General features: G+C 48.0%; 1 protein-coding gene and 1 long non-coding RNA gene across 7 annotated transcripts in view; one reads left to right on the top strand and one right to left on the bottom strand.

Moving 5' to 3' along the window:
• LOC112586871 overlaps positions 1 to 16,522 on the top strand; it is a 57,818-nt gene that overhangs the window by 29,901 nt on the left and 11,395 nt on the right. The gene's annotated exons all lie outside the window — the stretch shown is intronic.
• The window catches only part of AFAP1L1 (actin filament associated protein 1 like 1), a 73,734-nt gene that overhangs the window by 27,945 nt on the left and 29,267 nt on the right, over positions 1 to 16,522 (bottom strand). For both annotated transcript variants that reach the window (XM_025292446.3, XM_044947491.2), the window contains exons 2-8: positions 13,236 to 13,364; positions 12,055 to 12,138; positions 11,186 to 11,283; positions 10,144 to 10,252; positions 5,822 to 5,920; positions 4,927 to 5,138; positions 1,660 to 1,839 (exon numbers count right to left, since the gene is read on the bottom strand). In XM_025292446.3, coding sequence (XP_025148231.2) covers positions 1,660 to 1,839; positions 4,927 to 5,138; positions 5,822 to 5,920; positions 10,144 to 10,252; positions 11,186 to 11,283; positions 12,055 to 12,138; positions 13,236 to 13,364 — 911 coding nt within the window. The remainder of the gene's footprint in view (positions 1 to 1,659; positions 1,840 to 4,926; positions 5,139 to 5,821; positions 5,921 to 10,143; positions 10,253 to 11,185; positions 11,284 to 12,054; positions 12,139 to 13,235; positions 13,365 to 16,522) is intronic.

Genomic DNA, 16,522 nt, shown 5'->3' on the forward strand with positions numbered 1-16,522 from the left:
CTAGACCTGGCGCCATTACTAATTAGTTGCATGGCCTTGGCAAAGCCATGTCCCTGCTCTGGGATTTCATTTCCCCATCTGTAACACGGGGATGCTACAGGTCCTCTGCTACCTCCTTGGGGGTGTGAGGACCAGTGAGATGATGGGTGTGAAGGGCCATGTGCATGCCCCGCACAGGCATGAGGAACTCACTTCTGTGACATGTTGGAACTTTACAACAACCTGCAGAATAACCAGGATTATTCTCTCCATTTCAAAGATGTGGAAACTGAGACCCCAAGGCACTCCCCTGCGGCCATGCAGCACAAGCAGCCTGATCATGAAATAGTAACAGACCGCTGCTGCTCATCTGTCAGGTGGCTTTGCCTGGATTATCCCCTTGTATATCCCCACAGCAGCCTTGTGGGGTGGGGTACTTTGGTCCCCAAATTACAAATGAGGATGATGAGGCTCTGCCCTACTGTTTGCGCTAATTGGGGTACCAAGGCAGGCCTCTTTAACTCCAAGTCTAGGGCTTTTTCTTACCCAACCACAGAACACTCCCCCCACCCCCACCCCAGCAGGCAGGTTGTCTCTCTTCCTTCCCCTCCTGAGACAAAGGCAGTAATGAGAATCAGTAAACATCCCAGTGGGAGAGCTGGTTATCACAGGAAGGAAGAGAGGATGGGGAGGGAGGGAACGGGGGCTTTGGTTTCTTTGTTCGGAAGATCAGAGGAGGAGAGGTCTGGGGGTGAGGGCTCCACTGTCACCGCACAGAAGTTGCTGACAGTTACTGAGGACTTGCTGCCTGGCAGGCTCTATGTCAGGTACTCTTTAGAATGCTTACAAGAGCCATTTTATAGAGGCAGACTCTGAGGCACAGGGAAGTGAAGTCCTTTGCAGAAGATCACCTAGTCAGTAAATGCTGCTTAGGTCCAGGACTTGAAATTAAGGTCTATATAGCACCGAAGTCTTCCCTTGTCAACACTATGCCATCCTGTCATCTTTGGGCTAGATTTCCTTAGATTTTCCTTGGAATTGGATTCACTTCCAATTCTGGTCCGAACCACTGGTGGTTGACCTTGGGTGAGTCACAGAAGCTCTTGTGCCTCAGCTTCCTCATCTATAAAATGGGAACAATATTAGTCCCACAGTGAATAGTAAATGAAGTCATGTGTATAAAGCTCTTACCACAATGCATGGCGCAAAGTAAGTGCTCAGTGCATGGTAACTGTAATTGTTGTGTAAGATGCAGGAACTGGGTCATAGGTGGATCTTATAAGTATGCACATTTCATCTAAGATAAAGAATTTCTCCTTTATTAAAAAAAAAAAGGATTAGCCTGTCTAATGATAAAATCAGCTTCTTCTATAGGAGGTCTTAAGCTCTCTATTCCTGGAGATGTACATTGCAGGTAGGATAAACGCACAGTAGGCATGTTAGGGGATTCACATAGCTAGAAGGAACATAGGTCTCTAGGCTGAGGTCTGTCTCCTGGAGATATCCGAGGCCCATTTCCACATAAAGCCCTAGCCATGTGAAAGGTACTGACCCTCTGAGCCAGGCCTGTTCTTCCAGTGACAGGGGCCCACCCCACTGAGGGCTGGGCCTGGGGAAGAGAGGAAGGAAGGGAGGGAGGGAGGGTGGAAGGGTGGGTGAAGGGCACAGGCCCCCCTGTACCTTCAGCCACTCCTCGGCCTGCTCCCGGCTCTGCAGGGCCAGCACCAGGACTTCAGTAGCCCCCTGGGAGAAGCGCAGCTCGTGCCTCTTGTGCCGGCTGTCCTTGGGCACATAGATGACACTGCAGACATCCAGCGCTAGCCTCAGATGCGGCTGCCGGTCCTTGGAGCTTTTGTAACACTGGACAGGAAGAGAAGGGGTTAGGGCCTCCTGGAGTGGAGAGTGGAGGGAGGAGACTGAAACTCAACCTACCCCAAAGAGACCTCCCCGCCCATCCCGACTGTGGGCACCGCATGAAGACAGGGGCTGTGACTGTTCACCGCAGAGACGAGAAGCCTGGGAGGGGCATCTTTGGGAAAGCTCCAGATCTCAAGGGCTACTGAGCGGTCTCAAGGGTCACAACTACTTATTTAGGAAGAGGCAGGTTTTAGCACAATACCAGGAAGACCATTCTAGTCTAAAGAACCAGAGAAGAAACAGGCTGTCTTGGGAGGAAGCCAGCTCTCTGCTATTAATGGGCTACAAGGCAAGAATGTGGGAGACAGTTATAGCAGAGATGGAGGGCTGGGCTTGGGAAGTCCATAGTTGATCAATAATGATTCTCACTTCCCAGTTCTTACTATGAGGCTAACATTACCTTGATACCAGAACCTGACAATGACATTACAATAAAGGAAAGTCATAGGCTAATGTCTGTCATAACATAGTTGTAAAAACTATAAACAAAATATTAGCATATAATATCCAGACATATAAAAACCATATTGCATAGAGATCAAACTTATTCTAAGAGTGCAAGAGTGGGTTATCATTCAAAAACTAACCATGTAATTTATTGTAGGACTAGAAAAAAGGAGAAAGACCACATGTTTCAATAGAAGCAGAAAAAATATTTGATAAAATTCTGTATTCATTTGTAACATAAACTCTTAGAAAACTCTTAGAGGGAAACTTGCTTAATGTGATAATAAGGAATACCTACCAAAAAACCCCACAAGCAAACATTAGCCTTAATGGTGAATTATTGAACTTTCCTTTGAGATCTGGATTGAGACAAATATGCCTACTCTCACCACTTCTATTTATATCATACTAGAGGTCCTTTGTTGTTCTTGTTTAGTCACTAAGTTGTGTCCAACTCTTTGTGACCCCATGGACTATAGCCCGCCAGGTCCTCTGTCCATGGGATTCTCCAAGCAAGAATACTGGAGTGGGTTGCCACTTCCTTCTTCAGGGGGTCTTCCTGACCCAGGGTTTGAATGTGCATCTCCTGCATTGGCAGGTGGATTCTTTACCACTGAGCCACCAGAGAATCTCCACTGGAGGTAATAGCCATTGCAGTAAGTCAAGAAAAAGAAGGCATAATGTGTGGAAAGAAGTATGTCATGATTCTTGGCCTGATTCTGACCTGGGATGAGCTTTTCGTTGCTCCAAGGTGAGAAAAGGTCATGTTTCAACGCATACATGTTTAGTAAGACACCAGGCTTCAGCAATACGTGAACCATGAACTTCCAGATGTTCAAGCTGGTTTTAGAAAAGGCAGAGGAACCAGAGATCAAATTGCCAACATCCGCTGGATCATCAAAAAAGCAAGAGAGTTCCAGAAAAACATCTATTTCTGCTTTATTGACTATGCCAAAGCCTTTGACTGTGTGGATCACAATAAACTGTGGAAAATTCTGAAAGAGATGGGAATACCAGACCACCTGACCTGCCTCTTGAGAAATCTGTATGCAGGTCAGGAAGCAACAGTTAGAACTGGACATGGAACAACAGACTGGTTCCAAATAGGAAAAGGAGTACGTCAAGGCTGTATATTGTCACCCTGCTTATTCAACTTATATGCAGAGTACATCATGAGAAATGCTGGACTGGAAGAAACACAAGCTGGAATCAAGACTGCCGGGAGAAATATCAATAACCTCAGATATGCAGATGACACCACCCTTATGGCAGAAAGTGAAGAGGAACTAAAAAGCGTCTTGATGAAAGTGAAAGAGGAGAGTGAAAAAGTTGGCTTAAAGCTCAACATTCAGAAAACGAAGATCATGGCATCTGGTCCCATCACTTCATGGGAAATAGATGGGGAAACAGTGGAAACAGTGTCAGACTTTATTTGGGGGGCTCCAAAATCACTGCAGGTGGTGACTGCAGCCATGAAATTAAAAGACGCTTACTCCTTGGAAGGAAAGTTATGACCAACCTAGATAGCATGTTAAAAAGCAGAGACATTACCTTGCCAACAAAGGTCCATCTAGTCAAGGTTATGGTTTTTCCAGTGGTCATGGATGGATGTGAGAGTTGGACTGTGAAGAAAGCTGAGCGCCGAAGAATTGATTGAACTGTGGTATTGGAGAAGACTCTTGAGAGTCCCTTGGACTGCAAGGAGATCCAATCAGTCCATTCTGAAGGAGGTCAGCCCTGGGATTTCTTTGGAAGGAATGATGCTAAAGCTGAAACTCCAATACTTTGGTCACCTCATGCGAAGAATTGACTCATTGGAAAAGACTCTGATGCTGGGAGGGATTGGGGGCAGGAGGATAAGGGGATGACAGAGGATGAGATGGCTGGATGGCATCACCGACTTGATGGACGTGAGTCTGAGTGAACTCCGGGAGTTGGTGATGGACAGGGAGGCCTGGCGTGCTGCGATCCATGGGGTCGCAAAGAGTCGGACACGACTGAGCGACTGAACTGAACTGAACAGGTAAAATGTCCATCCTTATACTTACTTTGGAATTAAAGGTGTATTTCTTTTATGAAATGATAATGATGAGACATGACAAATTAAAAAAAAATGTTTCAAGTTATATAATAACAAGTATTACATGGGCTCAGTTTCAGAAAAGACAGATGTATGGAAATGAGGGTAGAAGTTTATGCATCAAAACTTACTAGTAGTTAGCTCTTGGTCAATGGGATCTTTTAAAAAAAATCATTTTTCATTTTTTTTTCTAGGTTTATAAGTAAATACATTTGCTTAGTGAAAAATGATAAACATTGTTTTAAAGTGATAAAAAAAAAATCATGTTTTGGAAAAACAAAACTTGGTAAAGTCTATCAGTTCTTCACGTTTTGTATTGTTTTTTTTTTTTAAATTCTGCCTGGGTAGGAGAGCTCTGTTCTCAGAAGAACTGTCCTTTGAGCCTTCGTGCACAAAGCAAACCCAGAGGAACAGAGGCAGGCATGCCTGCACGCACACACACATATGCGCACACACACGCAAGTCCACGTATGGCCAAGAGGCTGTCGTCTGTGGCCACTCACCAGGAGCTGGTCCTCCTTGATGACGGTCAACTGCTTGGCCCACTGCCCGAAGCGCTTTTTCCGCAGCAGGAAGGCACATATCCTGCAGTCCCTCACCAGGTGCATGGACGCCTCCTCTGAGGGCCACTGGTGTGTGGGCTGTGGCCCTTTCCCTTCCTCCTCCTCCTCGTCGTACGACTCGTAGGAGCTGCTCATGGCGTCAGAGTCATTGTCTGCAGGAGCCACAGGAAAGGACCTGTCCCTGTGCTGTCACCCGGCGTGGGGGGAGGTGGGCCTTCTTCCTCGTTTGCAGATATCCCTGCTCTGGGGCCCAAGGGGTGGGTGTGAGGTGTGATCCTGGTAATGACCTAGCTCCCACACGGGCCCTGTGTCTTTCAGATTTACCACTTGCTTTGTGATCTCAGTGACTTTACCTCTCAGAGCTTCAGTTTCCTCATCAATGAAATGGTCATAATAAAATATAATACCCACCTCACTAGGCTATTGTGAGCAGCAACAAATGCAGAACGTTTAGCTGAGTGTTGGGCACTCACCGAGGGCTCAGTAAACATCAGCTATTGTCTTTACCCATCATCTTTGCATCTGTTGTCTCAGGTCATTTTCATGGCCCTCAGCAAGTCCCTGTTTGATACAGAGGAATCTGGAGGCTGAGGGAGAGTAAATCACTTGCTTAAGGTCAGTCACCAAGAGTCAGGGCAAGGGCTTCGTCGGGGGCTCCTAACTCCGCTCAGCAGTCTTCCCACTGAACCCCAGGATCACTGAGAACAAGGGCTTTGCGGCCTCTGTGGTGACCCCAGGGAGTTGAGGGGGGCAGTGGGTATGGGCACACCAAGGTCAGGTCAAGGTTTGCTCTCCCTGAGGACAGACCTGGACTGAACATCCACCCAGTACTTACAAGAATTCTTCAGCTCCCCGTTCATCCTGGTGGCGGGGTAGCTGCTGTCTGCATCCTCATAGTAGCCGTCCATAAGCGAGTGGGCTGGGCTGCAGCCATCTGTGGGGTTGGCAGAAAGAGCAGTACTTGGAGAAATGCAGGCAGACTCCAGGTGCCAGGGCTGGTGAAGATTTTGGACACGGTGTCCTCCTCAGGAAGAGGGAGTGGAGCTTCTAGTCACTGCCTGGCTAGAGTGTGGGGCCTCCTCTCCGTATCTCATCTGCCTTAGGCCACACCTGCTCCCTATGCTCCTGTCACCCAGAATGGCCCTACCAGGCCCTGTCACACTTCAGGCCTATGTTCATGCTCTTCCCTGTGCCCTCTTAGCAACAGCTAGAAAATTCCTACTCAGCCTCCAATACCCAGCTCGAAGATCTTTCCTCTGACCTTCCCAGGCACAGTGTGGTCAGCCTCTCTCCTCTGACCCCAGAACAGTGTTCTGTGTGGGTGTGTGTCATGGTCACAGTTCCAGTCACTGGACTGCAGGGAGTGGTGTCCCAGCACCTGGGCCCAGACCCCCTTTCTGCTTTGCCCCTGTCTCTTCTTCCACCTCAGCCCCTCTGCTCACTTCTTAATGCATCCACTCCCTCCTCTCCTTCTAAACCTGCAGAGGAGGAAGTGGACTAGAGGAAATAATAATAACACATACAATAGTGAATATATACAACACATACAATAGCTGCTAATGCTGAATTTTGGCGCTTTTCCCATTTATGGGAGTCAGTATAATATAGGAATGGAGGTATCCTAAGTTGTATTTTATATCACAACTACCAAGGGTCTTTTAATTTATTTTTCTTTTCCATTTTTATAAAGTACTGAATATAGTTCCCTGTGCTATACATAGGATCTTGCTGGTTATCTGTTTTGTATTTACTAGCTTGATCTATTAAATCCCAAACTCCTAATTTATCCCCTCCTTTCCCCTTTGGTAACCACAGGTTTATTTTCTATGTCTGAGTCTGTATCTGTTTTGTAAATAAGTTCATTTGTATCATACTTTAGATTCCACATATAAGTAATATCTTCAGGTATTTGTCCTTCTCTGATGTACCTCACTTAGTATGCAAATCTCTGGGTCTGTGCATGCTGCTGCAAGTGGCATTATTTCATTCTTTTTGCCTATGGCCTAGTAATATTCCATGTGTGTGTGTGTGTGTGTGTGTGTGTGTGTATATAATATCTTTATCCATTCATCTGTTGATGTACATTTGGGTTGTTTCCATGTCTTGGCTGTTGTAAATAACACTGCTATGAACATCAGGCTTACATGTATCTTTTTTCTTTTCAAAAAATTTATTAATTTGTGTTTGGCTGTGCTGGGTTTTTGTTGTTGCCCTAAGGCTTTCTCTTGTTGCAGTGGGCAGGCTTCTCATTGCAGTGGCATCTCTTGTTGCAGGGCACAGGTTCTAGGGCATATGGGCTCTGTAGCTGTGGCACACGGGCTTAGTTGCCCTGTGGCATGTGGCATCTTCCAGGATCAGGGATCGAACCCATGTCCTCTTCATTGGCAGGTGGATTCTTAACCACTAGACCACCAGGGAAGGCCTATGTATCTTTTCAAATTAGAGTTTTCTCCAGGTGTATGCCCAGGAGTGGGGTTGCTAGATCATAACTCTTATTTTTAGTTTTTTGAGGAACCTCCATATTTTTCCCTTAATGGCTGCACCAACTTACATTCATTTGGGGTCTTTTAAAAAATGCACATCCTTATGGCTGATTCATGTTGATATATGGCAGAAATCAACATAATGCTGTAAAACAATTATCCTCCAATTAAAAATAAATAAAAAGGAAGAAAAAATTTAGATCCCTGAACTATATCTCCAGAGATTCTGAATCACTGGTGTGGGCTGAACTGAGGAATCTGCACTATGGAAAAACCTATGTAACTGGATGGTTTTAAGCATATGTAAAAATAGAAAATGTATGGAATTCCAAGGAATCAGATTTTTTTTTTTAACATTTAAGATTATTTTAATACGGATGGTGTCTGGAGCATACTTTGAAGCTCAGTGGGTTAATGGCATGTGCTTTGGGGTTAATGAGATCTGAGTTCAAATCTATCTCCATTATTTACTGAGTGACCTTGGAAAGAAAACACAGTTTCTCTACATTTCAGATTCTTTACCTATAAAATTGACATGAACAGTTCCTACCCTGGATTAGTGATATAATGCATATGAACTCTCAGTATGAACCCTGGCACATAAAACATCTTAGACAAATGCTAGACATCATTATAACTATTATATCTTGATTTCTGTAGTGCAGGGAGGGAGGTATCAGACCCACTTCACAAATGAAGAAACTGAGGCCACACACTTTTCTAGTGATAGAACCTGGATCAGAACTGAAGTTGCCAGCTCAAGGGACAGGTGCCCACCCCCTCCTCCAGGAAGCCTGCCTTCTTTCAGACCAACTTGCTCTCACACCACGCTGTTCCTCAGAGCACTGCTCTGGGCTCTCAGCGCTACTGTTTTCCTGAGGATGGCAGCACTCAAATTCCCAGTGACTGGGGTGCCCAGTTATATCTCTCAAGTGAGGCTCACAGCCTGCTTTTCCCAGCAGACATCCTGAGGTCTCAGATGCTAGAGACATCCCTGTGGGGTGGACTGGGGTACTCAGGCCAGGAGTGAGGGTGGGAAAGGAGGAGGCGCAAGTGGGGAGAGGGAGGGAGCATCGAAAGCCCTCGGACACCTGGCAGGCTGGTGAGAGGGGAAGGATACTTCCTGTCGGGCGTGGTGCTCTCTTCCTGGACAAGGTCCCTGGCCTTTCCTGAGGCACTCCCTTCCCTCCCACCCCAGGATCCCTGCTGCTCGAGGAGGCAACTTCTCTGCCCCATCTGAGCTCTCTGGGGAGGGGAAAGAGCCTCACCCAGCTGAGGGCTTGTCCTGGGATTAAGGGTCTAGCTGCACTTCATCCCCTCCTTCTCTGTCCTCAAGTGGATAAAGTAAAGTCAGCTGCTTCATATAAACAGCTGCTGGCAGTGACATAGGTCCCAAGTCTGAAGAGGGCCATGGATCACCTGGTCTAAGTCCACCATTTCACTAGTTTTGTTTAAACTAGTTTATTAATCATAAGAATAATATATCATAATAGCCCAAAGATGGAAACAACCCAAATGTCCATCAACTGACAGATGGATAAATGAAATATGGTATATTCATACAATAGAGTATTATTTGTCCATAAAAAGGAAGTACTGATACATGCAGTGACATGAATGAAGCTCAAAAGCACTATGCTGAATGAAATAACGCAGACATAAAAGGCCAGATATTGTATGATTCTGTTTAAATGGAATATTCAGATGAGGCAAATTATAGAGACAAAGCAGATTGGTTGAGAGGGGAACAGGAAGTGACTGCTTACTGGGTATGGGCTTTCCTTCTGGACTGACGAAGATGTTTGGGAACTTGATGGTGGTGATGGCTACGCAACACTGTGAATGCACTAAACGCCAGTGACTGGACACTTGAAAATGGTTGGAGTGGTCAGTTCTATGTCATGTGTATTTTACTACAACATGATGAAAAGCACAATCACTACAAAAGAGTGTGAATGGGAAAATATGTTCCCTTTCACCCAGATTTCTGCTCATTCATTTCCTATAGGAAAATACTGTCAAGAGTTTCTTGCATATCCTAGAAAAACTGTTAAATGCATGTGTGAGTACCCTATTTAAAAGCAAATGGGATCATGTTATATGCAGTATTCTGATTTTTTTTTTCCAGTATGTATCCTGGGATTCATTTCTGATCAGCACAGACAGACCCGTCTCATGTATTTTTTGATGGTTGAAGAATATTCCTCTGTGCTGCCAAATGATAGGATACCGGGACACAGATATCTTATGCAGGCTCAACTACACATGGTGCATCACCCAAAACCGTAATAGAGTTTCTTGTATGTGATGCTAAGTCCCTATACCCAGGCTGCAGCACTCGTGACCTTCCACCCTAGTACCTTGATATGTGTGCATCTAGCCCCTCTTTCTTATTTCAAGGGTAGAGGAACAGAAGCCCAGAGAGGGGAAGAGGCTTGTTCAAGGTCACATAGAACTGGGTCTGGAACCCCAGGCCCTGAGCCCCAGGCCATGCCTACTGGCCCGCCCACCCAGGCTGTCACTGGAGAGGTCAGGGTCTCCCACGCTCCTCCCCAGTAGGTGGGCATGGCGGAATGGTGCCAGGCTTGGCGCTCTAGCCCCAGCAGGACACACAGGAGCTTCAGGACAGGAGCCTTCTCCCCCTCACCCCCAACCCTCAGGGACCAGAACTTACTGTGGGAGCTGATGTACTCAGGGGACTTGCCAGGTCCCAGGGGAAGGGCCTCCTCATAGTAGTCCTCAGGCGGAGGCCTGTTGGGGAGTGGTGGAGGCAGGTCAGCTGTCTGAAAGAGGACAGAGGAGGTGTGTGAAACCCAGAAGACCAGGAGAGCATGGGGAGCAGGAAGGGTGACAGGGACGGGCCTGGGGGTGAGGGGGACAGGAGCTCCTAGAAGGCAGGATGCAGTCTCTGAATATGAAAGGACATGCTGCTGCTGCTGCGGCTGCTAAGTCGCTTCAGTCGTGTGAGACCCCATAGATGGCAGCCCACCAGGCTTCCCCGTCCCTGGGGTTCTCCAGGCAAGAACACTTGAGTGGGTTGGCATTTCCTTCTCCAATGCGTGAAAGTGAAAAGTGAAAGTGAAGTCGCTCAGTCGTGTCCGACTCTTAGCGACCCCATGGACTGCAGCCCACCAGGCTCCTCCGGCCATGGGATTTTCCAGGCAGGAGTACTGGAAGGACATGATGAGTGGTCAACAACTGGTGCCATTTATGGTGGTGATGATAGTGAATTATGCAGTCAACAGATAATGTTTGATGTGATTTGGGCCCCCTGCTCTAATTACATGGCCCCAAAGGCTGGGAACTTTATTTTTGGTCTGTGATCCAGACCTTCATTTTTGTAGGTGAAAACTCAGGCTCAGAGACGGGAAGTGATCTGCCACACAGCAGAAGGGAGGAAGGCAAAGGCCATCCATCTTGTGATCCAGAGCTTTCCCCATCACTCCTCCTGTGCTCCTGAAATCAGAAGTTGGGGTGGGCATGTCCTTTGGGCCTGAAGGGACAGGTCAGTTTACCACATTATCCCTGCTCGGCACTGGCACAGTGAGCTTGTCATCATGAATCATTGAAATGTTCTCACAGTGCTGTTTATGCCCTTAACCATCACACTGAAGACAGAGTAGATCTCTCATGGTCAAGAGGATCCCCAGCATTAGAGTTTAGAGTTTCCCTACCTCCTCCAGAGGAAAAGAGGGCCAGAGAGTGTAAGAACTCACGTGTCTCAGAGATGGACTCTTGGCTGGCTCAGGACTGGCTCCTTTGCAGGACTCCGCCTCGTCCTCTGGCATGTCTTGAAGGCCGCTCAGGTCACAGTCTATGGGGAGTCGGGCCATTAGGACAGAGTAGGTGGAGGATGAGCACGGCAGAGTGAGAAGAGGACTAGATTTGGGATCAGGAAGCCCAAGCACCTCCTCCATTAGTAATCCGGGGCAAGTGACTTCATCCCTCTTATCCATAAAGTGGTCACAATAATCCCAGTGTTATCAGGGAATCAAATGGGATAATGCAGTTTGGTACACTGCTTTGGAAGTTTTCAAGGGTTATTTAATGAAGGCATGGTGTTTTCCCAAAGTCTGTCAGTCCATGAATCCTCTCATCTGACCCACAGCTTTCTCCCTGTGTTGTATAGTGCTGTTCTCCCTTGGGATAGATCAGGGATTGCACACACCCTGCACGCAGCCTGGCTTGGCTGCTCCCATATGCTAGGTGCCCCTGCTAGTCCCTCACAGCTCCATTTTCTGCTGAGCTGCCGGACCGCTCAGCTCAGAGACCAGGCAGCTACTAAGACGGATGTTAGCAGCAGACGAGACAAGGCCCTGTTGCCAGCATTCTTCGGCCTGTGTGTACATCCCTACCCTTCCTCAAATCTAGGGGATGATTTCCTGTGACTATGGATTTTGACTAGACTTTCAGACCTGGCAGGGCCCAGAGAGGCAAAGGGACTTTTCTGAGGTGACTCAATTTTGTAATGTTAGAGCCAGACCCAGATGCAGGGGACCCTTCTAGAGACTGAGGTGGTGGACATGCATGATGTGCATGAGCCGGAAGGACAGATTCCAGCTGAGGTCAGCAGAGAGTAGTTTACCAAATTCTTCGAAGAGGGACTCCACGAAGCTGGGCCCAGAGTGGAGGTCCGCTGTGTTCACATACAGGTAGGAGACTTCTTTGGCTGTGAGGAAGGAGGAGAGGGAAGGAGAGCAGGCCAGCAGTGAGGAGGGGCGTGGGGGCCCAGGACTGCTGCTGCCGCTGAGGATGGCTAGTCCCCCCCGCCCTCTCAGACTTCTGTCCCGCACAGGACACAGCACTCAGGTAGCAAAGCATGTGCTTATCCTAAATCATCTCCAAAGCCTTCAAACTTTGTTTCCTTTTTTCCATTGTTATTGAGGATCTCCTTCTCTGATTGAAAGGATGCCCAGAGCCCAATATAGAGGACAAAGTAGAGGCGCTGCCTTGGGGACAGCTGGGGGCCAGTCGGCAAACTGCTGACCCTTTCATTCGCCAGCAGTCCTGTGAGAGTGGCTGAGGACATTGTCCGTGGGAAGTGAGGCTCAGTTTCAACCAATGGTGACCCCCCCGATGTCACTCAGACCCCTCCAACCCTGCGGGACAGGACACAGCCCCTTTAGAGTTTACTGAGCTCTTGATTTACACATACCATCTTGTGGGCTCACTTGAGGTTGGGGAAAGGCTGGAGCAGAGGAGGAAGCTTTGCTGCTGAGAAAACAGTGAGGCAGAGAGGCTGTGGGGAGTTAGAGGGAAGGCCCGAGTGGAGATGGAGGGGCAGGCATACTACCCATAAAGCCAAGAGGGAGTGTGTGAGCGTGCATCTGAGTGCAGGACAGTGTGATGTGTATGTGATACGTCTGTCAGAGTGTGCGTGAGTGTTGTGCATATATGCTATGTGTATGTGATAAGTGAGTGTGTTGCATGTGATAGAGCATGTGGGGTACGTTATGTGTGATGTGTGTTTGTTACTGTGTGAGGTCTATGTGAGAGCATGTTGTGTGTGTGTGAGTGTGTGGTAGTGGTGTGTACATGAGTGTGTATGGCATGTGTGTTGTGTGAGTTTGTAGAGGGCCAGGGGTGGAGGAGGACCAGGAGCACAGCCAGGGCTGTGGTGGACGAAGCTTGGAGTGCATGGGGACACTGGTTAGACCATGAAGAGAGCTGAATGGCCATGCTGTGAGGTTTCCTTCCTCCTGCCAGCAGGCCCTGGGGAGTTACTGAGGGTTCTTGAGAAGCTCTGGGCAGCATACTGACGGCTACCTGGGAGGGGCTGCAGGCTCTGCAGGATGGAGGCCACGGCCATCTTCTTCTCCAGAGTGGTGTCGCTGAGGTACTCGTGGTCCAGGAGGCTGAGCAGCCCTGTGAGCTCGGGGAGGAGCTGCTCCAGCACTGAGGAGGAAGCCCGTGGAGCACAGTCACGGCTGTGTCTAGGGTCTGGGCCCCACCCCCACCCTGCGGGACCCGGGGAAGCAGGAGCCAGAGGACAGGGCCCAGGGCAACATGGAGACCTCAGAGGCCCTCACACAGCTGTCCCAGCACTGGCCACCAGCCTCCCTTGGGAGAGCCCTGCTCAGTTAACTGTGACGTTTTTCCGGCCTCCCTGCTCCCCGCTCCTCCTCCTCAGACCTCATCTGGGCTTGGCCTGAGGACTGAGCCTCCCAGGTAGTCTGAGCAGAGGCATCGAGCCCTCTGTTTGTCCCAGCCTGCCCTCTGCTCTGCAGGCCCAGGGTCCTTCCTCCCTGAGCTCAAGGGTCAGTGCAGGTCCCAGGCAGGAGCTCTGGCTGTCCAGGACACAAGGCAGGAAGGAAGCCTTCCTGTCCCATCAGTCTATACACTTCAATCTCTGGAACCTTCTGTTTCCGGTGACTTGACAGGAGCCAAACTAAACATTAACCCTTCTCACCCCTGGCCAAAAACTCTTGTTGCTGTTCTTTTCTCTATGCTACACCAGTGTTTCTCAGACTTGAGTGAATACAAGGAATTACCAGGGGATTTTGTCAAAATGCAGATTCTGACTTGGGAGGTCTGGTGTGGGGCCTGAGATTCTGCATTGCTGACGAGCTCCCAGCTAAAACTGACGCTGCTGGTCTGAGACCACACAGAGTTGCAAAGCCTAGAGCAGAGTCCTTTAAAAAGACTGAAGCATACCAAGACCATGATGTCATCAATGTCTCTCTGTCCCAAAGCAGTATCTTGGGACTTGGTTTGCCTTAGAGCCAAAGACTGACTTCTCTATAGAAGTAGTATTGTCCCTCTTTGCAGCTTGCCAATCACTTGTGCATAATAATATGAGCTCACGTGTATTGAACAGTTATTTCCAACTGTGCTAATCCCTTTCATACATATTGTCTTACTTAAATCTCATGCCATGTATTTTATTATCTCCATCACGTGGAGGATGCAGCTAAGGCTCAGAGAGGTTAAACAGCTTCTCCAGGGCCATACAGCCAGCAGAGCCTCAACAGAATTTCCTCACTTTGTACTTTATACTATAGCACTTACATTGCTTTGCAGTATTTTATAGGGCCCTACCAAGTTGAGCTTGGTCTGATGATCAAGCCCATTTTTTGGATGAAGAAACTAAGGTTCAGAGAAGGTAAGTAACTTGCTTAAAGTTACATGGACAAGCAGAAGAGTCAAGATTTAAGCCCTGGTCTCTTGACTCCCAAATCCATGTGCTTCTCCCCACTAGGACCTCCTGAGAAAGAGGTGAGACTGACTTGCAGCTACAGGTCGGGTTGTGTAAGAGGGGCTGTAACATGAAGCATAACAGAATCAGTCCTGGAGCCAGATTTCCTGGGTTCATGTTCAGGCTCTGTTATTCATCAGCCATGGGACCTTTGTCAAGTTGCTTAACCTATATGACTCAATTTCCCCCTCTGTAAAGGGGAAATAACAGCACTTGCCTCACAGTATCATGTATGGAAAGTGCCTTGCCCGTACATAGTAAATCCCACCCCAAGTCAGCTATGAATTCTGTCACTATAGTATCTGCCATGCTGATCTGTGCTGTGAGGTCTGCATGTCTGTCTCCCTCAGGAAGAGGGGAGGCTGTGGGCTCTGGGAGGTGTGAACTGTGAGTCTTAGCTTCCTTAGCATCTAGTTCACCTGCTCAGACTGGGTGCTCTATATGTGTTAGATGAGAGAGGGAATGGAGAGATGACCACATGAGGACTTTTTAAAGAACAGAAATTTTATGTACAGAGAGTAGCACTCATTGGAAAAATATGATGATGTAATCTTTCTGTGCCATTCCAAAATCACCCCAAATTTGTTGGAAATGAGCTCGAGGCTGTTACTGACAGCCCTTACCTCGTTGGTGCTCTCTAGCGCTGGGCTCTGAGTAGGGGCTTTCCATGCCATGTTTTATCTCATCCCTGCAGCACACCTGTGAGTAGGTCCTCCAGGATACCTATTTTCTAGGAGCTGACTCTCAAGCTGAGGGGACCTGTGAGATGGTAGCACAGCTCAAAAGAGGAGGAGCCGGGCTGATCCCAGGTTTGCATGATTCCTGGAGCTGCTGTGTGGTACACCTCCAGGCATCACTCCAGAGCTCAAGTGAAAGGAGCTGGCACCCTCTGAGGTGCCACTGGGCAAGGGTTCTGGAAGGGAAGGGCTCTCTCTTTGAAGCAAAAAATTGTTTAAAGTCATTTTAGCCAGGTTTTAGCTTCCCTGGTGGCTCAGATGGTAAAGCATCTGCCTGCAATGCAGGAGACCCGGGTTTGATCCCTGGGTCAGGAAGATCCCCTGAAGAAGTAAATGGCACCCCACTCCAGTGTTCTTGCCTGGAAAATCCTATGGTCGGAGGAGCCTGATAGGTTATAGTCCATGGGGTCACAAAGAGTTGGACACGACTATAGATGGCGAAACAGTGGAAATAGTGGCTGACTTTATTTTTTGGGGGCTCCAAAATCACTACAGATGGTGACTGCAGCCATGAAATTAAAAGACGCTTACTCCTTGGAAGGAAAGTTATGACCAACCTAGACAGTATATTTAAAAGCAGAGACATTACTTTGCCAACAAAAGTCAGTCTAGTCAAGGCTATGGTTTTCCAGTAGTCATATATGGATGTGAGAGTTACTATAAAGAAAGCTGAGTGCCTAAGAATTGATGCTTTTGACCTGTGTTGTTGGAGAAGGCCCTTGAGAGTCCCTTGGACAGCAAGGAGATCCAACCAGTCCATCCTAAAGGAGATCAGTCCTGAGTGTTCATTGGAAGGACTGATGCTGAAGATGAAACTCCAATACTTTGGGCCTCCTGTGCGACAAGCTGACTCATTTGAAAAGACCCTGATGCTGGGAAAGATTGAAGGCAGGAGGAAAAGGGGACAACAGAGGAAGAGATGGTTGGATGGCATCACCGACTCAATGGACATGAGTTTGGGTAAACTCTGGGAGTTGGTGATAGACAGGGAGGCCTAGTGTGCTGCAGTCCATGGTGTCGCAAAGAGTCAGACATGACTGAGCAACTGAACTGAAGAGACTTCACTTTTTTTTTTTGGCCAAGTTGTATCTGTTTTGGAGGAAATCTTTTCAAATGGAAAC

The sequence above is a fragment of the Bubalus bubalis genome, chromosome 9 (genome assembly GCF_019923935.1).
Source record: "Bubalus bubalis isolate 160015118507 breed Murrah chromosome 9, NDDB_SH_1, whole genome shotgun sequence".
Taxonomy (NCBI): Eukaryota; Metazoa; Chordata; class Mammalia; order Artiodactyla; family Bovidae; genus Bubalus; species Bubalus bubalis.